General features: G+C 68.7%; 1 protein-coding gene across 2 annotated transcripts in view; it reads left to right on the forward strand.

The window, feature by feature from the left end:
• NOTCH1 (notch receptor 1) overlaps window positions 1–21,146 on the forward strand; it is a 44,261-nt gene that overhangs the window by 19,531 nt on the left and 3,584 nt on the right. For both annotated transcript variants that reach the window (XM_042913704.1, XM_042913705.1), the window contains exons 5-33: window positions 1,971–2,093; window positions 2,510–2,743; window positions 3,104–3,259; window positions 3,515–3,700; window positions 4,011–4,124; window positions 4,902–5,015; window positions 5,181–5,414; window positions 5,507–5,617; window positions 6,171–6,363; window positions 7,545–7,690; window positions 7,906–8,019; window positions 9,682–9,801; window positions 10,103–10,255; window positions 10,830–11,058; window positions 11,683–11,884; window positions 12,530–12,683; window positions 12,800–12,984; window positions 13,498–13,630; window positions 13,945–14,202; window positions 14,276–14,388; window positions 14,878–15,449; window positions 15,644–16,072; window positions 16,611–16,759; window positions 17,467–17,683; window positions 17,853–17,940; window positions 18,038–18,203; window positions 18,719–19,014; window positions 20,079–20,226; window positions 20,313–20,410. In XM_042913704.1, the coding sequence (XP_042769638.1) occupies window positions 1,971–2,093; window positions 2,510–2,743; window positions 3,104–3,259; window positions 3,515–3,700; window positions 4,011–4,124; window positions 4,902–5,015; window positions 5,181–5,414; window positions 5,507–5,617; window positions 6,171–6,363; window positions 7,545–7,690; window positions 7,906–8,019; window positions 9,682–9,801; window positions 10,103–10,255; window positions 10,830–11,058; window positions 11,683–11,884; window positions 12,530–12,683; window positions 12,800–12,984; window positions 13,498–13,630; window positions 13,945–14,202; window positions 14,276–14,388; window positions 14,878–15,449; window positions 15,644–16,072; window positions 16,611–16,759; window positions 17,467–17,683; window positions 17,853–17,940; window positions 18,038–18,203; window positions 18,719–19,014; window positions 20,079–20,226; window positions 20,313–20,410 (5,435 nt within the window). The remainder of the gene's footprint in view (window positions 1–1,970; window positions 2,094–2,509; window positions 2,744–3,103; window positions 3,260–3,514; window positions 3,701–4,010; window positions 4,125–4,901; window positions 5,016–5,180; window positions 5,415–5,506; window positions 5,618–6,170; window positions 6,364–7,544; window positions 7,691–7,905; window positions 8,020–9,681; window positions 9,802–10,102; window positions 10,256–10,829; window positions 11,059–11,682; window positions 11,885–12,529; window positions 12,684–12,799; window positions 12,985–13,497; window positions 13,631–13,944; window positions 14,203–14,275; window positions 14,389–14,877; window positions 15,450–15,643; window positions 16,073–16,610; window positions 16,760–17,466; window positions 17,684–17,852; window positions 17,941–18,037; window positions 18,204–18,718; window positions 19,015–20,078; window positions 20,227–20,312; window positions 20,411–21,146) is intronic.

Below are 21,146 nucleotides of genomic sequence, written 5' to 3' on the forward strand. Positions count from 1 at the left end.
GCGGGCGGGTCTGGAAAGGGGGTACCAGTTAGGGGAGCCTGGCACAGGGTCCAGGCATCTCCCTGGTCTCCCACCTTCTCACTTCTGCCTGGGGGTGGGGTCCGCTGCAGCCGCCCAGCGCTTGTCCCCCATGCCAGAGACCCGGGGTCCCTGCAGCCCCCAGGGCGGGCTCCTGGCTGAGCCTGGCTGGACGGGCGTATCCTCCCCAGTGCCCCGTCTGCCCCGCGGGTGCCGCTGCCCTCATGGCCCCTGGCTCTTCGCCCTGCTCTGAGCCCCTCACCTTGAATTCCCCAGAGCCACGTGCAAGTTAGGGAACGAGGCGCAGCTGCAGGGACCTCCCTGTTTGTGCCTCCCCGGGTCTCTTGTTTCCATGTGGTCGGAGCTCACGTCGCTGCCCCCCCCCCCAGGGGCCTGGATGTGGGGGCTGGTGTGGGACAGCCGCCCCTGCTGGTCCCCCAGCGGCTCCACTGTCCCTGCTGTAGGGGCTGGTCTTCCCGCTGTAGCTTTTGAGTCAGTTTTGCGGCTGGTGATCTAAAAATAGTAACATTGGCGAGAGGCTTAAAAACCTCCTGGGTCGGTGGGGTTTGGGTCCTGGGCGCTCAGGGCCCAGCCGACCTGGGGGTGACGGGAGGATTGACCCAACGGCCCCTGCAAAGGGGAAGCGTTCTGCCTGCCTGTCCGCCACCAAGCCCGGGGCCTCGTCACCGCACCAGCCAGCTTTGTGTGCGGGCTCGAAGGGCACGCGTTTCCTGAGTGTCGCTGGGTGTTCCCCTTGCCCCCTGACCACCCCAGGGCTGCTGGCTGGCCAGCTGTCCCTGGGGGCCAAGAGATAAGCCCACTCGCCAGGCCTGCCCCTGGGTTCTGGGTTCAGATGCCTTTTTGCTGGCCTGGTGACCTCGGGCCTGGGACCTCACATCCAGCCACGTGTCTCAAGAGAAGCCTGCCCTCCAGGGGCCACACTGAGGGCTGGAGGACGTGAGCTGTGGGGCGACCCGCCAGGGGACACCCTGGTCATGGAGCTGGTGCTGGCTCCCGCTGGGGCCAGCGGGGCGAGATTCTCCCGGTGAGGCCTCGCCAGGCTTGTGTGCCGCACGGCCCTGTAGGAGACCCTCGGAGGTACTGGGGTGGGGGGCGGGGAGGCGTGCTCGGGCCCCTACAACATACGTGGGAGTCAGAACTCGGGCTCCGGGCTCTGATTTGGGGCACTCCCTCTAAAACACTGTCCACTGTCCACTTCGGCTCTTCTAGACCACCTGCTTTACCCCCCAGGGCACCGGTGGGGTGGGCGGCCCGAGGGAGGGGATCGGCTCTCCTCGGGCAGGAGACAGGTTCAAAGGCGCCCCGGGAGGGGCATTGATTAGTAACTGGCTGTAGGTTTGGGCTCTTGCCAGGCGCACCTTTGTTGGTTGATGATTGAACCGGCGGGAGTTGAGCGGGTTAATAGGTGACTGGCGTGGAGGCGACGTTGACAGAGGTTGGCCCGGCTTGGGGGGGAGAAGCGGGCACCACACCTCTGTTCCTGGGAAGCTGAGGGCCGCGTGTCCGCCCTGCCTCCTCCGGGCTTCTGCCTGGAGCCCTCCCCGGCCCCAGCACAGCGCCTCACCTGCAGGCAGCACCCGCTTACAGCCGCCCCTGGTTAACTCTGCTACACGGGATTTTTACGACGCCTCGTCCAGGATCCCGTGTTCCCAAGTCCCCGTCTGTTCAGCGGGCCCTTTGCACAATGATTCCTCAGAGAGGAACGTGTCACACGTGGGCCCTGGAGTGTGGGGCCTGGTCACACGGGGAACAGGGGGACCAGGGGATGGGGCTTGGACCCCGAGGGCCCCGAGGTGGTGGGCATCCCGGGGCAGGCCCTGAGGGGGGCGGCAGCTGGTCCAGAGCAGGGTGTCGTGGGTCCAGCCAGGAAGATGCTGGGGCGAGCACAGATGGGCAGGGTCTGACCGGGCTCCTGGCTCCCCCTGCCGCAGGCTTCACTGGCCAGAACTGCGAGGAGAATATCGACGACTGTCCCGGAAACAGCTGCAAGAACGGAGGCGCCTGCGTGGACGGCGTGAACACTTACAACTGCCGCTGCCCGCCCGAGTGGACAGGTGCACACGCAGGGGAGCGGCCCCCGCCCGACACAGTGCCCGCACAGGGAGCGCGGTCCGGGAAGGGCGGCGTGACCCGGGGCAGCCCCTGCCCGCGACCGGGGGGCCGAGGCCCCCGCCCTACCATCAGCTCGTCGGTGCGGGTTGCGTGCGGCCCCCCAGGCAGGGCCGCGCCACAGTCGGGTCCCCTGGGCTTCGGCCAGGCTGGGGATGGCGGACAAGCGTGGGCCCCCCCGGAGCACCAGTGCCCACAGCAGAGCGACGGGGGCCAGGGCCCGGCCGGGCCGGGGGGCCGGGGGCAGCAGGGATACAGCGGTCCAGGCTGCGGTGGGTGGAGGAGTCTGCCTGGGAAGGCTTCCCGGGGGCGGTGGCCCCCGGGCCCGGTGGTCGAGGCGTGACGGGCTGGGCCTCCGCAGGCCAGTACTGCACCGAGGACGTAGACGAGTGCCAGCTGATGCCCAACGCCTGCCAGAACGGCGGGACCTGCCACAACACCCACGGCGGCTACAACTGCGTGTGCGTCAACGGCTGGACGGGGGAAGACTGCAGCGAGAACATCGACGACTGTGCCAGCGCCGCCTGCTTCCACGGGGCCACCTGCCACGACCGAGTGGCCTCCTTCTACTGCGAGTGTCCTCATGGCCGCACCGGTGAGCGCCCCGGCCACGGGGGGCGGGGCTGCCCCCCCCCGAGGCGGGTCTGGGGGGTGGGGCGTGGGCACAGGGGACGTGGCACCACCGCCCTGGGCTCCCCCGGCCCTGCCTGGCGTGTGCAGCCTCGCTCAGGCGCACGGCTGATGGCTTTTGCCGAAGGGGCCTTTCCGGAGGGAAGGAGGCCGGGGGTGCCCGGGGCAGGCCTGCTGGTGACGAGCCCCCCAGGGTAGTCTGGGGGTCGTGGGCCCGACGGGGCCGCCGGGCAGCGTGGCCGTGGGAGGCCCGTCCCTGTGGAGCCGGGCGGTGGACCCAGGCCGGGAGAGGCAGCGCCCCGCTGACCGCGGCCGCCCCGCCCAGGTCTGCTCTGCCATCTAAACGACGCCTGCATCAGCAACCCTTGCAACGAGGGCTCCAACTGTGACACCAACCCCGTCAACGGCAAGGCCATCTGCACCTGCCCCTCCGGGTACACGGGCCCGGCCTGCAGCCAGGACGTGGACGAGTGCTCGCTGGGTGCGTCGGGCAAGTCGTGCGGTTGCGGGGGGGGGCTGCTGGGGAGTCTGGGACATCGACTCCGCCCTCAGAGGGTTCCTGGTCTGCCGGGGGGGGGGGGGGGGCGGCGTGGCACCCCCCCCCCCCCCCCCCCCCGCCTCCAGCAGAGAGGACTGCCAGTCTGATGGGGGAGGCGGGCATGCCCCAGAATGGTCCGGTGGCCGGGGTGCCTGAAGCAGGCTCTCACCGGTGCTGCCCCGCCCCGGCCCCCACCAGGCGCCAACCCCTGTGAGCACGCGGGCAAGTGCATCAACACGCTGGGCTCTTTCGAGTGCCAGTGTCTGCAGGGCTACACGGGCCCGCGCTGCGAGATTGACGTCAACGAGTGCATCTCGAACCCGTGTCAGAATGACGCCACCTGCCTGGACCAGATCGGGGAGTTCCAGTGCATCTGCATGCCGGGTACGTGGAGCCAGCCTCCTGCCTGTCGGGGTGACCCCGCTGCGGCGCCCCTGGCGACCGCTCTGTGCCCCCGGCCTCCGCGCCGGCCCGGGCCGGCCCGCGGGGCACCAGCCCAGAGGGCAGCGCCAGGGCTTGGGGGGCGGGGGGCCCGGGAGCCAGGCGAGCCGCAGGAGAACAGGTACGGAGGGTGCTGGCCAGTCGCCTCTGCCGGCGGCTGGCGTGGGCGTCCATCTCTGTGCCCTGAGCTGCGGTGGGGGGTGGCCGCGGCTCTTCACGGACCCCTGTGCCCCCTCCCCGCCCCCCGCCCCAGGCTACGAGGGCGTGCACTGTGAGGTCAACACGGACGAGTGCGCCAGCAGCCCCTGCCTCCAGAACGGCCGCTGCCTGGACAAAATCAACGAGTTTCTGTGCGAGTGCCCCACAGGTGAGGCCCGTCCCCAGCGGGGCTGCTGCCCAGCCCCCACCGTCCCTCTGGGGGAGGTGGGCCGGGAGCTCCGACGACCCACTAGGAGGCCTAGCTCAGGTCTGGGCCTGGTCCTACGGGAGCCCCTTCTCCTGTCCTGAGGGGCACCGGGCAGGTCCCCCAGGGACTGGCCTGCAAGGACTTCACTTCGGGAGTGGTCAGGCCAGGCCACGTCAGGCTGGGCTTAGGGGGAGCCCGGGACCCAGAAATCCTCCCTGCCGCTGGGGTTCCCCTGGGAGCGGGATTATAGTCCCCAGGTCCCCGGGGAGCTTAGGTGGTGAAGAGATGCCAGCCCGGCTCTCTGAGGGCTCGCAGCTGGGAGGGAGTGGGCCTGCCCCGCCCTCCCCACCTCTGCTGGCCTGCAGGAGACACAACAGGAGGGCTCCAGGAGCCCATGGCCGGAGGGTCTGTAGGTCTAGGACGCCGACACTCGGGAGGCCTGGCAGGTCAGAGCCGTGGGCCTGCAAGGTATAAATCAGCCGTCCCAGACGCTGAGTGGGGGACCTCGTTCACCGCGGGATGGCTGGGACCGTAGTAGCCAGAGTCTGTATGAGAAAAGTCCCTCCTGCAGGGGCAGTGGCAGGAGCTGAAAGGGAGCAAGAGGAGAGGTCAGGAGGGCTACTGGGCCCTGGCCGGAGCGTGGCCTGGGGAGGGACTCCCTGCTGTGGCCCGGCGGGGGCTCGGCCACGGGCCCCCCGGCACCCATTGCGTCCGACTGCCTCCCTGTCCTCGCCGCAGGCTTCACCGGGCACCTGTGTCAGTTTGACGTGGACGAGTGTGCAAGCACGCCTTGCAGGAACGGCGCCAAGTGCCTGGACGGGCCCAACACCTACACCTGCGTGTGCACGGAAGGTGCGGGGCCGGTGGGCAGAGGGGGGGCAGGCTCCCGGGTCTGGGGAAGGGGCGGGGGGTCCCGTGATGAACGGCACGCTGCCCACTCTGCTCCGGGAGAGCCCGGGTGTGGTTGGGGCCTTTCCGGGAGCAGCCGCCCTGAGTGCCCTTGGCCTTGCCCTGCAGGCTACACGGGGCCGCACTGCGAGGTGGACATTGACGAGTGTGACCCCGATCCTTGCCACTACGGGTCGTGCAAGGATGGTGTTGCCACCTTCACCTGCCTGTGCCGGCCGGGCTACACGGGCCACCACTGCGAGACCAACGTCAACGAGTGTCACAGCCAGCCCTGCCGCCACGGCGGCACCTGCCAGGACCGCGACAACGCCTACCTGTGCCTCTGCCTCAAAGGGACCACAGGTGCCTGGGGGAGGGCGGGGGGGCGGGGTGTGTGTGTCGGGGGGACGGTGGGGGGGGCCCAGGAGCTGACCTCCGGTGCTGCCCACCGCCAGGACCCAACTGTGAGACCAACCTAGATGACTGTGCCAGCAGCCCCTGTGACTCAGGCACGTGTCTGGACAAGATCGACGGCTACGAGTGCTCGTGCGAGCCGGGCTACACAGGTGAGCAGCCTGGGGCCTAGGGACCGCTGGGGCTCTGCCCCTCCCAGGCCCCTCAAGCCCTTGCCGCAGGGGCCGAGGTCAAGGCCAGCGACTCCGCCGGGTCCCCAGGTGGGCGGGACGGGGCAGGCCTCCACCCAGGGCCCAGCTCTCCGGCTGCCAGCCTCGGCCCATTGGGGCAGAGACCACGGGAGGCCTGGGGCTCTGACCAGGACCGGGACGGGCACCCTCGAGCCCCTTATCCCTGGTCAGGGCAGACTCCTCTGGGCGTGCGTCCTGTGTCTTCCCCGAAGGCGTCTCTGGGCGGTTGGGCTGACGCCGGCCTTGTCCCCGGGGCCCCTGGGCCCGGCCGGCTGGCGCTGTGCTCCCGTGAGAAGCCCCCGCTTACCCAGGTTACGCCTCGGAAGGACCCGGGGAGAGGGGTTGGGTGTCGTCCCCGGTTCAACAGGGGCAAACTGAGGCTCCGAGGGGCCAGAACTTGCTCACGAAGACCCCCCTGCCCCTCCTTCTGGGGGGGCCCGGCTGTGGGTATCTGAGCCCCCCTCCCCGCTTCCAGGGAGCATGTGCAACGTCAACATCGACGAGTGTGCGGGCAACCCCTGCCACCACGGGGGCACCTGCGAGGACGGCACCAACAGCTTCACCTGCCGCTGCCCCGAGGGCTACCACGGCCCCACGTGCCTGTCCGAGGTCAACGAGTGCAGCAGCAACCCCTGCATCCACGGGGCCTGCCGGGACAGCCTCAACGGGTAGGTGTGGGCGGGAGCTCTGTCCCCGGAGGCCGGCGGGCGAGGGAGAGGCCTGCGCGGAGCCTCGGACAGTCCGGGAGCGGGTGCCCCTCACGGGCAAGGGCTCGCAGGGCCCTCGCCGGCTCCTGGTGTGTGCTCAGCACGGCCACGTGTGGTCACGGGGCCCCGGACGCGCTTGTGGGTCAGCGGCAGCCAGCACGCGTGTGTGTGACACCAGGGTCTACCTTGTTCTCCGTCCTGGCTGCTGAAACGGCTCCCATCCCGCGGAGGTGAAAGGGGCACACCTGGGTCCGTGTTGAGGAGGTGGGCAAGGTCGCCTAAGGATGGGGGTCTGGGGGCCAGCAGCGTGGTCACAGTCCCACCCCCACCTCCAAGCAGGAGAGGGGCTGCAGGTGGAGTTCACCAGCCGTGCCTGTGCAACAGAAGAGCGCGAACCGGTGGGGTTCAGAGAGCTCCTGGCTGAGGGCAGCTGGAGGTGCCGGGAGGGTGGCGCCCAGAGCACAGGAGCCCATGCCTCCCCCACACCTTGTCCCGTGCGTCTCAACCCGTGCGGGTTGTTCTAAGGTTAGGCTTGTGTAGCAAACCACTGGCCTAGCGAGCGAAGCCCTTTTCTGACTCCCGGGAGCCATTCTAGCCAATCTCCGTCCCGAGGAGAGGGTCTTGGGAAACCGGGTATGTGGCTGGTCGGTCAGAAGTACAGGTGACGGCCCGGCCCCCACGATGGGCGTCTGGCGTGGGTGCTGTGTGTGGGCCCGAGCCCTTCTCCCGGGGCGTCCTTCCCAGGAGCGAGTTGTAGGACACCCGGCTGGCGTGGCCCCCGCACGCGTGGTGTCGGCAGGGCGAGGGTGTGGAGCGGAGGCAGAGCTCACCTGGTTCCTGACACCTGCTCCGCACCCAGCGCTGGCCGCGTGGATGGGGCTGTTGATGCGGGCGGGGACCTCGTACTCTGTGTCCAAGGCCACGTGGTGGGTGAGTGGCAGGTGGCCTTCTGACGACTGCCCGGATGTGGCACGGCCACACCCATGCCGCCCTCTTGGGCGGGGTGGGGGCTGGGGTCCCCCCGCGAAAGGACTCTCGGGTGGGGGTGCCCCCCCCCCCCCACCCCGTGCCATCAGGCCTGGGGACGGCAGCAGGGCCGGGAGCTTGGGCGCACTTCAATGGCGCCGTGGTCACCCCTGCAGGTACACGTGTGACTGTGACCCCGGGTGGAGTGGGGCTCACTGTGACATCAACACCAACGAGTGTGAGTCCAACCCCTGCGCCAACGGGGGCGCCTGTAGAGACATGACCAGCGGCTACGTGTGCACCTGCCGCGAGGGCTTCAGTGGTGAGTGGGGCCGGGCAGGGGTGCTGGCGCAGAGCGGGCCCTCGGGGGGCGCTGGGACCGCGGCGCCTCCCTCCTCTCTCCCGCCACAGGCACCTGCTGCCCTCAGGGCAGACCCTCCGGGGTAGGCTCGGCGCGGGGCTCTCCCTCCACCCTAGGGGGCCCCTTCAGAGCCTCTGGGGTGATGGGCACACTCACCACCGGCCCTCTGTCTCCAGGGCCCAATTGCCAAACCAACATCAACGAGTGTGCGTCTAACCCGTGCCTGAACCAGGGCTCGTGCATCGATGATGTGGCCGGCTACACGTGCAACTGCCCGCTGCCCTACACAGGTGAGGGCGGGGCCCGCGGGTGCGGGCGTGCGTGGCACAGTGCGTGCCCGGTGGCTTTCCTGGGGCCGGCCGGGCCTCCTGACTCAGTAGGTACACCCAGAGTTCCGCTCGCCACGTGGAGGCTGAGGGCTGGCCACATTCGGGCCTCATTCCGCAAATTTCTGCCAAAGTCACACACGACTATATAGGACACTGGACAGCGATCTTAATACGAGCGTGTCCCGAGTACTTGGTTTGGCCAGCCTGCCTGGGAGGGGAGGAGATGGGGTGTTGCACAGCAGAGCCACAAGCTAGGCCTGGGCTGCTGGCCTCCACGGCCCAGCGTCCACACTGCATGGGCCCCTGGGGGCCGGACTGCCCCCCCCCCCCCAACCTTGCTGGCCGGGCCTGAGGGATTCCTTTGACGGCGGGCCCTCTTTGTGTCGGGGAAACAAGGAGCTCTCTGTTAGCGCCGAGCAGAGGCGGGAGGCGTTTCCCTGGGCGTCCCAGCGTCTGCCGTTGGCCCGGCCAACGGGATCGCAGGAAATGGTCCCCTCCGTGGAAGAGATTTGCAAAGTGTTAAAAAACAAAAGTCCACAACCACTGCTGTCCCTGGGTCCCACTGGGAGTGGGCCGAGGGCGCTGCCGCTGGGGACAGCCTCGGGCCTCCCTGCTGACGAGCCTGGAGGTCCCGAGAGAGCCCTGTCCGGCCAGGCTGGGGGATGGGGGGGGGGGTGGGGAGGAGGGGGCCTGTCTCCGTGCTGGTGGCTCCCACCACACGAGGCAGCCTGTGGCCAGAGCTGGGGACCTGGATTTTCTCTCCTGCATTGGTGAGGCAGCTTGTGGCCGGTAGCCGCCCAGGGGCCCCTTGCCTGGGACGCACGAGTCCCTTGCAGATACAGCATCGGAGGCTGGCGGGCCTGGTGGGGAGGAGCCGGCCTGTGCTGACCTGCTTCCCGTCTGCCCACTTCCTGCTTCCCTCTGCACAATTGTCGGAAACTCTGGCGAATTTCCTGCCTGCCTAGGTCACCGTGGAAACAGATAGAAAGAAAGGCCTTGGAAACTCACACCAGCAGGCCAGGGAGATAATGGGCTACGGGGAAGATAGTGCTTCCTTTCTTCCCCGGGAATCAGCCCCCACGGCCGTAAACAGGAAGGCTGTCCGCTGGGTTTCCATGGAGGAAAGTCGCCCCAGTGCGACCCGCTTCTGGCGAGACTCCCTTCCCTGCGCCGGGGTCCTGTACCACAGGTGCTCCCTGACGGGGAGGGGTGCTCGGGGCCGGGGCTCCTCCCCTGCTGTCCGGCCTCTGCTCGGTGGCCTCCGTGACCGGCCGCGGGCTGCCTGTGGCCCCAGAGCCCTTGGGAGGAGCTCTAAGGCCTCCAGGAGACCAGGAGAGGGCGTGAGGCCGGGAGCAGGCACTCCCGAGGGGTTGAGGCCCAGGCCGTGTCCTGCGGGGACAGTTTTGGAGCCAAGTAGCCCCCCGGTTTGGGTTCTCACTCCGCCAGGAGCTCGCCCATGGTCCCGAGGGCAGCACCACCCCCCACCCCCCCTCCTGCCCCACGGGGCTGTCAGAGGACTCTGGCGGCTCAGGGGCCATCAGGGCCTCCGTCGGGAGATGCCATGGGGCATTGGTCCTCTGGGCCAGGCCCCCTGGGTCTCAACGCTGTCCCCCTTGCCCTCAGGAGCCACGTGTGAGGTGGTGCTGGCCCCGTGCGCCCCCGGCCCCTGCAGGAACGGTGGCGAGTGCCAGGAGTCCGAGGACTTCGAGAGCTTCTCGTGCGTCTGTCCTGCAGGCTGGCAAGGTGAGGCCTCCTGGCCCTGCAGCCCTGCCTGGGTCCGCTCCCCTGGGGCGGGAGGTCTGGGGGGCTCCCCATCTCTGCAGGCTGCAGAGCCACCTGTAGGGGCTCCGGAAGCAGAGATGGGCCTGGCAGGGCCCTTCCCGCCCCCAGTTTCTGTCTGCTTGGCCCCAAACTGGGGGATCGCAAGTCAGAGAGCCCCCTTCCTTCCTGGGGTGCCCCCAGGGGACGGTCCCGGGGCAGAGAAGGCTGCCGGAGAGGCCTGGAGGGCGGGGGCTGAACTGTCGGCCCCCTCCTCCTCCCCCAGGACAGACGTGCGAGGTCGACATCAACGAGTGTGTCAAGAACCCGTGCCGCCACGGCGCCTCCTGCCAGAACACCAACGGCGGCTACCGTTGTCGCTGCCGCGCCGGCTACACGGGGCACAACTGCGAGACGGACGTGGATGACTGCCGACCCAGTGAGTGGCGGGGCCCGCTCGGCCACCTGTTAACGCGGTTTTCTGGGCAGGACCTGCGGTTTTCTGGGCAGGCGCGGGGCAGGGAGCGGGCTGGCACCAGGCGGGAGGACCCACGACGCAGTGCCCGGGGACGTGCCCAGGGCACTGGGCTCAATTAGAGGAAGTGCTGGGGGGCGCGCGGTGGGGGGGGGGGGGGGCTGCTGCTTGCACAGCTGTGGGCCTCGCGGGGACCAGGGGCGGTTCTGGGTGGTTCCAGAAGCCTCCCGAGCCACCGCCCCTCCCCGCGGGCTGGGGTAGCTCCTCCCATCGTGCAGCCTTATTGGTCCTTGTCATGACCCAGCAGGGAGCAGGGCTCTCCGACCCCGGGTCATAGGACGCTGAGGCCCAGACAGGTGTCACCAAGTGGGCAGGGGACACGATGGCGCCAGCCTCGTCGGCCTGACTGTTGAGCTTACACATTCTGCCCCTGCCCTGCCGCCTGGGGCCTAGGAGTGGGGGGCCGTGGGCCCCCAGCTCCGGGGGGACGCCGCAGCCCACCCTCAGGCCTGCCTTCTGTCCCCCCCACCCCCCCCAGACCCGTGCCACAACGGCGGCTCCTGCACAGACGGCGTTAACACGGCTTTCTGCGACTGCCTGCCTGGCTTCCGGGGGGCTTTCTGCGAGGAGGACATCAACGAGTGCGCCAGCAACCCCTGCCACCACGGTGCCAACTGCACCGACTGCGTGGACAGCTACACCTGCACCTGCCCCACGGGCTTCAGCGGCATCCACTGCGAGAACAACACGCCCGACTGCACAGAGAGGCAAGGGCGCCGCACGGGGCAGCAGGCCGCGGGGGTCGGGCACAGCACCTGGCGGCCGGGCACACCCAGCGGGTGTCCACCTGGCCGGCTCTCCCCACCCACCGTGGCAGGCGTCGTGTTCTAAACGAGCCTTGGTCTGCCGACCAGTGTGAGACCCGGGAGCCCCGGGGGGGGTTTCTCCTGGAGAACGGGTGTGCCCCCTTCTGTCAGCCTCAACTCTGTGGCCCGTCTTGTTTCGCTTTTTCCCTTGGCCGCCGGGAAGCTCAGCGCTCAGCGTTCTCGCACCCTCTGACACGCTCATCTACGTTGCCTGTGCAGATTCTGGTTCCTTCCTCATGTTTATGTTAACTACCACATACCCGTGTGTTTAAAGCTCTTCCCAGCGTGACTCGTAAAGGGGGCAGGGGAAGTGGGCGTAAGGTGCCGTGAGAGCCTGCGGTGGGTCCCCGGCCCCGTGCTGGGGCCTCCCGGGGCTTCCGTTGGCCTCCCTGAGGTCATCCGGGCTGCTCGCCGCCTGTTGTAGCTGTCGGGCCCCTTTCGCCGCAGTCTGAGTCCGGGGGAAGCTTCTCGGGCAGGGCCGCGCCCCCCCCTCACCCTTCTCCCCTGCTGCTTGCTCGCCTCCAGCTCCTGTTTCAACGGCGGCACCTGCGTGGACGGCATCAGCTCCTTCACCTGTCTGTGTCCGCCTGGCTTCACGGGCAGCTACTGCCAGCACGACGTCAACGAGTGTGATTCTCGGCCCTGCCTGCACGGCGGCACCTGCCAGGACAGCTACGGGACCTACAAGTGCACCTGCCCACAGGGCTACACGGGCCTCAACTGCCAGGTGAGCGACAGGCTGCAGGGGCGCCCGCGGCGCGTCGTCACGGCCACCCTGCCCGGCCCCGGCCGTCGGCCTCCCCGCGCCGCTGGTGGACCGGTGCGGCGAGAGCCGGGCCGGGAGGGCAGGGGTGGCCTTGGCCGCGCGGCTCCTGGGACCCGGCCGGCCGGCCCAGCGCCCGGCCCGAGGCCACGTGCCACCTAGGGAATCGGGTGGGGAACGGGGCCACGCTCAGCTCAGGAGCAAGGGTTTACGAAGCAAGAGTAAGAAAGAAGCAGGGGAGGAACGGAGCTGAAAGCCAGCGTCTTTCCGGAAAACACGGAAAAGTACCGAAGCCTCGTCTTTATTAAAGAGTCTCACGTGAGATGTGTCACAAGGCTTCCGACAGAGTAGCTTACTTACAGAGAGGACTCTTTCGACGACAGGTTGCGGGTGTTCGGGATTTGCTGAGGCCCCGAGCACGAGAGCCCCAGCCCCAGGCCGCTCCCGATTGGGGGGTCGGGGGGGTGGTGGCCCAGGGGCCTCAAGTTCCCGTGTCTGTAGGATGGGCTCACAAGCCCGCGCGGGCGCGAGGTTCTGCGTGTTCCGCACGGCCTCGCGGGGTCAGCCCCGGGAGGGAGCGTAAACACAGGCGACCCCCGCTGTCCCCAGAACCTCGTGCGCTGGTGCGACTCCTCACCGTGTAAGAACGGCGGCAAGTGCTGGCAGACCAACACCCTGTACCGCTGCGAGTGCCACAGCGGCTGGACCGGCCTCTACTGCGACGTGCCCAACGTGTCCTGCGAGGTGGCCGCACGGCGCCGAGGTAACCCCGCGGCCCGTCCCGGCCCAGGGTTCCCCGGCGCACCCCCCCCGCCGGGTGTCCACCCCCTGACGCCAGGAGGTCTGAGGCCCCCTCCCTCTGCTTCCCCCGCCCCCCAGACATCAACGTCACCCACCTGTGCCGGAACGGGGGGCTCTGCATGGACGCGGGCAACACGCACCACTGTCGCTGCCAGGCCGGCTACACGGGCAGCTACTGCGAGGACCAGGTGGACGAGTGCTCGCCCAGCCCCTGCCAGAATGGGGCCACCTGCACCGACTACCCTGGCGGCTACTCCTGCGAGGTGGGGACCCGTCCCGGGGGGGCAAGGGGTGCCGGCTGTGAGTGTGGCAGGCCCCGGGCCGCGAGCAGGCTCCGTGGGGAGGACTAAACCCGACTTTACGCAGTCCCAGTAAGGGAGGGCGGTGGTAATCAGGGAAGACTGCCTGGTGGAGGCGTCCCGTGGCGGGGGGAGCCGGGAAGAAGAAGAATACCCGGGAATATGGGTGGGGTTTCCGTCTGGGTCCCCTCCCCAAGAGCTCTGTCTCCGGGCTCAGCTGACACCTGCCCCGGGGCCTCCACCTCATGGCCACAGGACGCGCTCTGGCCTGAGCTCCGGGCAGTGACCCTCAGCTTATCAGAGTCGGCTGGGCAAGGGTCTCCCTCTGGGCCGACCGGGTGTGAGGAACTCAAGCCTTCACGGATCAAGAGAGTGGCCTGTGGTGTGGCCCCGTCAGCCTGCACAGCGGGTAGAGGGCCGCATCTCAGCCGCCCACCAAGCCACAGGCCCCCACCCCTCGTTTGTTTCCCTGCACAGTGCGTGGCCGGGTACCACGGGGTGAACTGCTCTGAGGAGATCAACGAGTGTCTGTCCCACCCATGCCAAAACGGGGGCACCTGCATCGACCTCATCAACACCTACAAGTGTTCCTGTCCCCGGGGCACACAGGGTAAGGAACAGCCACGCCCCAGGGCTGTGCCCCAGGGGAAAGTGGGCAGGCCGGGCCCTGGCCGGAAGCACCCTAGGCCCAGCTCAAGCTTCCGCTCTGCCTTGTGGGGGCAGAAGGCAGGTGCGGGGCTGACCGAGTGAGGCGGGGGGTGGGGGGGTGGGGGGCCCAGCCGGGCTGCCCCTGTCGCCAGCATCCTCTCTCCTGAGCGTCTGTGTGGTCCCATCCCGACCGTTTGCCGAGGGGAGCGCCCCGAGGAGGGAGCCGGGCCGGCGCGTGGCCCGCTCAGGCCCCCGACGGCGTCCGCGCTTCTGCAGGTGTGCACTGTGAGGTCAACGTGGACGACTGCAGTCCCCTCATCGACCCCGTCTCCCGGGGCCCCAAGTGCTTTAACAACGGCACCTGTGTGGACCAGGTCGGCGGCTACAGCTGCGCCTGCCCACCCGGCTTCGTGGGCGAGCGCTGTGAGGGAGACGTGAACGAGTGCCTGTCCAACCCCTGCGACGCCCGTGGCACCCAGAACTGCGTGCAGCGCGTCAACGACTTCTACTGCGAGTGCCGCGCGGGCCATACAGGTGGGTGCCGCGGCAAGGTGGGGCGGAGGCCGCGGGGGCCGGGCAAGCCCCTCACGCCTGCTCTCGTCCCCAGGACGCCGCTGTGAGTCGGTCATCAACGGCTGTAAGGGCAGGCCCTGCCAGAACGGGGGCACTTGCGCCGTGGCCTCCAACACTGCCCGCGGGTTCATCTGCAAGTGCCCGGCGGTAGGTGCAGCCGTGGGGGGCTCCTTGGTCCGCAGGTGGCGGGAGGGTACCCCCTCGATGCCTCACACACCATGCTCCAGAGGGCGGGGCTTGGTTGGAGCTGGGCTTAGCCTCCCTCGTTACCGAGAGCGAGCGCGAGAGGTTTCGGAGCAGTGTCAGCTTTAGGGAAAGACTGTGCAGGCACTGGCCACGCCCCTTTGCACACACCCAACTTCCTGTTTCAGCATCTCGACTTCTCCCGGTAGGGGTTACGGTGGGGGAGCCAACACCGGGAGGAGCCGGAGCTGAACCTTCAGGGTCGCTCCTGGCGCGGGCAGGCTTTGGGCTCTGAGATGCGGTGTCACACCCCCGCCGGTGCGGTGCCCCGCTGGGTTCCTCAGCGCCCCGCGCATCCTCTCCCCTCCTGGGAGGGGGGCGCAGAGAGGCAGCGGCATCGCTGGGCGGGCAGGGGTCCCCCTGACGCGTGCCCGCGGCTGCCTGTCCCCGCAGGGCTTCGAGGGCGCCACGTGCGAGAACGACGCGCGCGCCTGCGGGAGCCTGCGCTGCCTCAACGGCGGCACGTGCATCTCGGGCCCGCGCAGCCCCACCTGCCTGTGCCTGGGCCCCTTCACGGGCCCCGAGTGCCAGTTCCCGGCCGGCAGCCCCTGCGTGGGCGGCAACCCCTGCTACAACCAGGGCAGCTGCGAGCCGATGCCCGAGAGCCCCTTCTACCGCTGCCTGTGCCCCGCCAAGTTCAACGGGCTCCTGTGCCACATCCTGGACTACAGCTTCGGGGGCGGCCTGGGCGTCGACATCCCCCCGCCGCAGATCGAGGAGGCGTGCGAGCTGCCCGAGTGCCGCGAGGAGGCGGGCAACAAGGTGTGCAGCCTGGGCTGCAACAACCACGCGTGCGGCTGGGACGGCGGCGACTGCTCCCTCAACTTCAACGACCCCTGGCAGAACTGCTCGCAGTCGCTGCAGTGCTGGAAGTACTTCAGCGACGGCCGCTGCGACAGCCAGTGCAACTCGGCCGGGTGCCTGTTCGACGGCTTCGACTGCCAGCGCGCGGACGGCCAGTGCAAGTGAGGCAGCGTGGGGGGGGCGGGGCGCCCGGGGGGAGGGGCCTGGGGCGTGGGCGGGACTCAGGCCGGGCGGCGGGGGGCGGGGGCAATGGGGGGCGGGGTTCAGGCGGGACTTGGGGGGGGGGCGGGAGGCCGGGCCAGGGGCGCGTGGGCGGGGCCCGGCGGCGGCCGCCTGAGCGCCCCTGCGCCTGCAGCCCCCTGTACGACCAGTACTGCAAGGACCACTTCGGTGACGGGCACTGCGACCAGGGCTGCAACAGCGCCGAGTGCGAGTGGGACGGGCTGGACTGCGCGGAGCACGTGCCCGAGCGGCTGGCGGCCGGCGCGCTGGTGCTGGTGGTGCTGACGCCGCCCGCGCAGCTGCGCAACAACTCCCTGCACTTCCTGCGGGAGCTCAGCCGCCTGCTGCACACCAACGTGGTCTTCAAGCGCGACGCGCACGGCCAGCCCATGGTCTTCCCCTACTACGGCCGCGAGGAGGAGCTGCGCAAACACCCCATCAAGCGCGCCGTGGACGGCTGGGCCGCGCCCGGGGCCCTGCTCGACCGGGTGGAGGCCGCCCTGCTCCCGGGCGGCGGGGCCGGCCGCCGGCGCCGGGAGCTGGACCCCATGGACATCCGCGGGTGAGTGCGCGCGTGCGGGGGAGGGCGCCGCCTCCCGGCCTGCGGGTGAAGGAGACCGAGGGTCCCGCGAGTCCAGGGCTGATAGGGCCCCGCGCCGGCGGCGTTCCTGCCGGAGCTGCTGACCCCCCCCCCCCCCCCCCGCCGCCCAGCCGTGTTCCAGCGCTGGGGTCAGCTCCCAGATGGGAACCAGACCCCTGAGGTCTCTGTCCTTCTGAGATGGGGGAGAGGGTGCTTGTGGCTCCCAAGGGGACAGTGGAGGGTGGCAGGGCCAGGTGGGAGAGCGCTTTGAGGGGTGTCTGGGGAGCACCTGCCGTGGGCTGGGTTTGCGGGGCTGGAGACAGAGCACACTGACCCCCCCACACCCGCCCCCACCCCCCACGTCATTCTGTACAGACCTGGCTCCCTGCAACCCCAGACCGCCCTCCCTTTCTGGGAGCATCTCCCCGCATCGGGACCATGCCTGAGCCGGAGGGGTAAACTGGGCGGCGGCAGGGCATAAACCTGCGGTCTGAGCCCCCTGACCTGCGTGTCCCCCCAGATCCATTGTCTACCTGGAGATTGACAACCGGCAGTGTGTCCAGTCGTCCTCACAATGCTTCCAGAGTGCCACGGACGTGGCCGCCTTCCTGGGCGCCCTCGCCTCGCTGGGCAGCCTCAACATCCCCTACAAGATCGAGGCCGTGCAGAGTGAGTGGCCCACCCCAGCCGTGCTCCCTTGGGGACAGTTTGCTGGCTTCTAGGAAGAGCCTACCGGGGAGGGGTCAAGTCTCCTAGTCCCCCCTCCAAAAACGTTCTTGTTCTTTGTGCCATTTGCCGCCTATGGGTGTGTGCGCGTCATGCCATCCAGAGCTAGGGAACCACTTTTTCTGGGATTTTCTGCCTGGTGCGCCCTCCCTCCCCGTAATGACAGCTGTCGGTGTGGCTGGCCCAGGGGGACGGACAGACACATCTGCCGGAAAGTAGGAGCCCGTTCCTCCCCCCTCTCATCCCCCTGATTTTTCTTTGTTGGGTATTATTTCAAAATCATTACAGCTTTTTAAAAAAGAGAGAGAGAGAGAAGAATTGATCGGTGTCATGTGAAGTGTTGAAGTTTGTATCTTGAAAATCCTCCTAAATCCTTTGTCTTAACAGCTCCATGCGAGTGCAGTGATTTGAAGTTGGCTAATCCTCCCTTAAAGGAGAAAAAAGTAGAAGCCGTCTCCAGATAGTTGGCTGGTGCAGGAGAGAATTTAGCGATAGTTTGCAATTCTGATTAATCGCGTAGAAAATGACCTTATTTTGGGGGGCGGGTTGGAGGAGGGTGGGTGAGGAGGCGCCCAGCTGTGGAGCCAGTCCGCTGCCCCCCGGCTGCCGGCCTGCCGCGTAGCCGCCGCCTGATGTCCCGGCGCCCGCAGGTGAGACCGTGGAGCCGCCCCCGCCCCCGCAGCTGCACTTCATGTACGTGGCCGTGGCCGCCTTCGTGCTCCTCTTCTTTGTGGGCTGCGGGGTGCTGCTGTCCCGCAAGCGTCGGCGGCAGCATGGACAGCTCTGGTTCCCGGAGGGCTTCAAGGTGTCAGAGGCCAGCAAGAAGAAGCGGCGGGAGCCCCTCGGCGAGGACTCCGTGGGCCTCAAGTTAGTGGATGCCGCTGCGGCCCGTGGGGGGCGTGGGGGAGACGGGAGCCGCCCCCTGCGCGCCCATGGGCCTCACCTCGCGCGGTCCGAGGGCGTCGGGCGGCCACCCGAGCCGTGGCCTCAGGGAGGAGCCCCGCTCAGCGTCGCTTTCCCGACCCCTTGCCCCCAGGCCCCTGAAGAACGCGTCGGATGGTGCTCTCATGGACGACAGCCAGCACGAGTGGGGTGACGAGGATCTGGAGGCCAAGAAGTTCCGGGTGAGTCGGGTGGGCTCCAGGGCCTCCCCGGGCGGCCTCAGCCCTGCCCCGGGACCCCCCCCCCCATGACAGGACTCTCTGCTCACCCCTTCCTCAGTTCGAGGAGCCAGTGGTTCTCCCCGACCTGGATGACCAGGCAGATCACCGGCAGTGGACCCAGCAGCACCTGGACGCTGCCGACCTGCGTGTGTCCGCCATGGCCCCCACGCCACCCCAGGGCGAGGCCGACGCCGACAGCATGGATGTGAACGTCCGAGGGCCGGGTAGGTGCACAGCCGGCCGCCCGCACCGCCCCCCCCCCCCCAGAGGCTCTAGGGGTCCCCCTTGTCCAGCCGCCTGCCTGGGGTCAGTATTCAGGAAGCCGAGCACGGGGGCAAGGTGTGCTCTCTCCTTGGAGCGGGACAAGACGTCCCAGGAGACGCCGTGTCCTTAGCTGGCTCTGTCCTGGGGGTGGCTGTCTGCCCGCCAAGTTAATTTCTTGTCTCGAAGCGGCCAAGCTGTGGGTTTCCCAACCACGCGACTGTTACGTCGCTTGTTCTCGGGTGGGTTATTGCTGAAGGTCCCGGGCGGGTCAGGAGGCCAAGCTGCAGGGTCCTCATTGCCTCCGGCCAGTTGGTGGCCGAACCTGGCTCTGCCCCTTGGGGAGCTCAGGTTGATTGTGGTGGCTCCGGGCGGCATGGCCGTGGGTGCCCAGCCCCGCGGGACCGGCAGCACCGCCCTGGGGCCGCTGCCGGGGGCCGGCCTTCCTGACGGAGCGCTTGTCCCTGCCTTCACACAGACGGCTTCACGCCCCTCATGATCGCCTCCTGCAGCGGAGGGGGCCTGGAGACGGGCAACAGCGAGGAGGAGGAGGACGCGCCCGCCGTCATCTCCGACTTCATCTATCAGGGCGCCAGTCTGCACAACCAGACGGACCGCACTGGCGAGACCGCCCTGCACCTGGCTGCCCGCTACTCGCGCTCCGACGCGGCCAAGCGCCTGCTGGAAGCCAGCGCCGACGCCAACATCCAGGACAACATGGGCCGCACCCCGCTGCACGCAGCCGTGTCTGCCGACGCGCAGGGCGTCTTCCAGGTGGGCAGCTGCGGCCACGCGAGCCCCTCTGCCTCCCGGTCAGGGCTGTCGACCGGGCTCACGGAGCCCCAGAGCCCCGATACCAAGTGTAACCTCGGCGGGGCTCGTGCTGAACGGGCGCTCTGAGTCGCGCATTCGCGGGGGAGGCGGGCCGCCAGGAGGTGGCAGCGCTTCCTCACCCCCACCCGAGACGGCCTCCTGGTCCCGCTGTGGCGGCCCATCACGGCCTCCCGCCTCCCGATCAGCCTTGGCTGGAGGCGTAGCTGGCGGCGGCGGTGAAAAGAAGGGTTTAGGGGCTGCGGCTTGCTGCTGGGAGCCCGGGGCAAGGGTGGGTCCGGGGAATTGGACGTCTGGGTTTTTGGGGAACATCCCCACACGGGCTCCTTTTGCAAGCCTCCAACTGGTTCCCCTGCCGCGCGTCCACAGGCTCCGAGCAGCCGTGCCCTCAACAGACAGGCAAGGTGGGGCATAAGCGGGGGGGGGGGGGGGGGGGGGGGTCATCACAGAGCTGTAATTTAGTGAGTTTTTAGCACGTTATCTTGCTGCAGATGTAGGCAGTGAGGCTAGTGAGAGAGGAGAGGAGCATTGAAACGAGCCCCCTGGAGCAGGCTCTGTTTGCTCCCACGGCCTTGGTGGCACAGAGACACGTAAATTCCCACGGGCATCTCGTGGGCGTGAGGCCAGCCCTTTTCACCCACCGGTGGGCAGGGACTGTCCTTCTCGCCTGTGGCCCCGGGCACAGCGGCACGTGAGGCAGGGCCTGCCCCTCTTCTGTGTGTCTGCAGGGACACGGCGGGTCTCAGCGGTCTGAGTCCGCGACTCAGACGTGGTTCTGCCCGCTGTGGCTGGGCGGGGACTTCACCCCTGTGGGTCCTGGGCGGTGGTGGCAGGATTAGATGAGCGCGTCGGCCCCTGGATCCTCCAGCGGTGGCCGGCGGAGCTCCGCCCTTCCTGCTCCCCCCCCCCCCCCCCCCCCCACCGCCCGGGCTGGTCCAAGAGGGGGCTTTGTCGCCGGCGGCCCTCGACTCCCGTTTGCCAAGCCTGCCCCCTCCTCTGTCGCGTAGATCCTGATCCGGAACCGAGCCACGGACCTGGACGCGCGCATGCACGATGGCACGACGCCGCTGATCCTGGCCGCCCGCCTGGCGGTGGAGGGCATGCTGGAAGATCTCGTCAACTCGCATGCCGACGTCAACGCCGTGGACGACCTGGGTGAGCCGGGCCGCGCAGTCCAGCCCGCGGTGGGTGGGCCCCATGCCGCCTGCCCTGCCCCAACCTCCTCTCTGCCCCACACACAGGCAAGTCCGCGCTGCACTGGGCCGCCGCCGTGAACAACGTGGAGGCGGCTGTCGTGCTCCTGAAGAACGGGGCCAACAAGGACATGCAAAACAACAAGGTGGGCTCGCGGGCCGGCGGCACGGGGCCCGGGCGAGGCTGGCGAGTCCCTTCACCCGGCGCCACCCCTTTCTGGCCACGGGACCACCGAGCCGTGGGCAGAAACTCCAGACGTGGGCCGTCCCGGTGAGGGCCCCCGAGCTCGTGCGTGGGTGGCACCAGCTCTTTTCCCTCGTTGACCACGTTCGCCGACACCTCCCGGGCGGGCGCGTGCGTCTCAGCTCCGTAAAGGGTGCGACCGCAGCTGTCCCGTGTCCCCACGACCTGCGCCGCACTTTCTGTCCCTGGCCGTCACCGGGCGGGTGGTGCACGTAGAGTCCTGTCGCTGGTGGTGCGGGGGCGTGGCACATGGCGAGGCCCCCGGTTAAGCGTGAGCGGCCACTTGCCTGCACACGGAACTCGCCCGTCACTGCTGTGGTCTGTCCCCGAAGCGAGGGAAACGCTTTGCTCTCCAGCTCCTTGGCGGCCGAGCCCTGTCCACATCTCCCTGACCCGACTTGGGTCTCCCTCCTTCCTTCCTGGGGGACACAGCAGCCGTTGGGACCCGGGAACCCCTGAGTCCCCTGCGGGCCAGGCTTTGTCGCCGCCTCCCACTGGGGACACTGAGCCTCAGAGATGCAGCGGCCGCCGGAAGGGCATCGGGCCGTGGCCAAAGCCTTGTGTGAGCCAGAGAGGCCCCGTCAGGCCACGCAACAGCCTCACCGGGGACGTGTGGCACGCCCACCGTATAGATGAGA

The sequence above is a fragment of the Panthera leo genome, chromosome D4 (genome assembly GCF_018350215.1).
Source record: "Panthera leo isolate Ple1 chromosome D4, P.leo_Ple1_pat1.1, whole genome shotgun sequence".
Lineage (NCBI taxonomy): Eukaryota > Metazoa > Chordata > Mammalia > Carnivora > Felidae > Panthera > Panthera leo.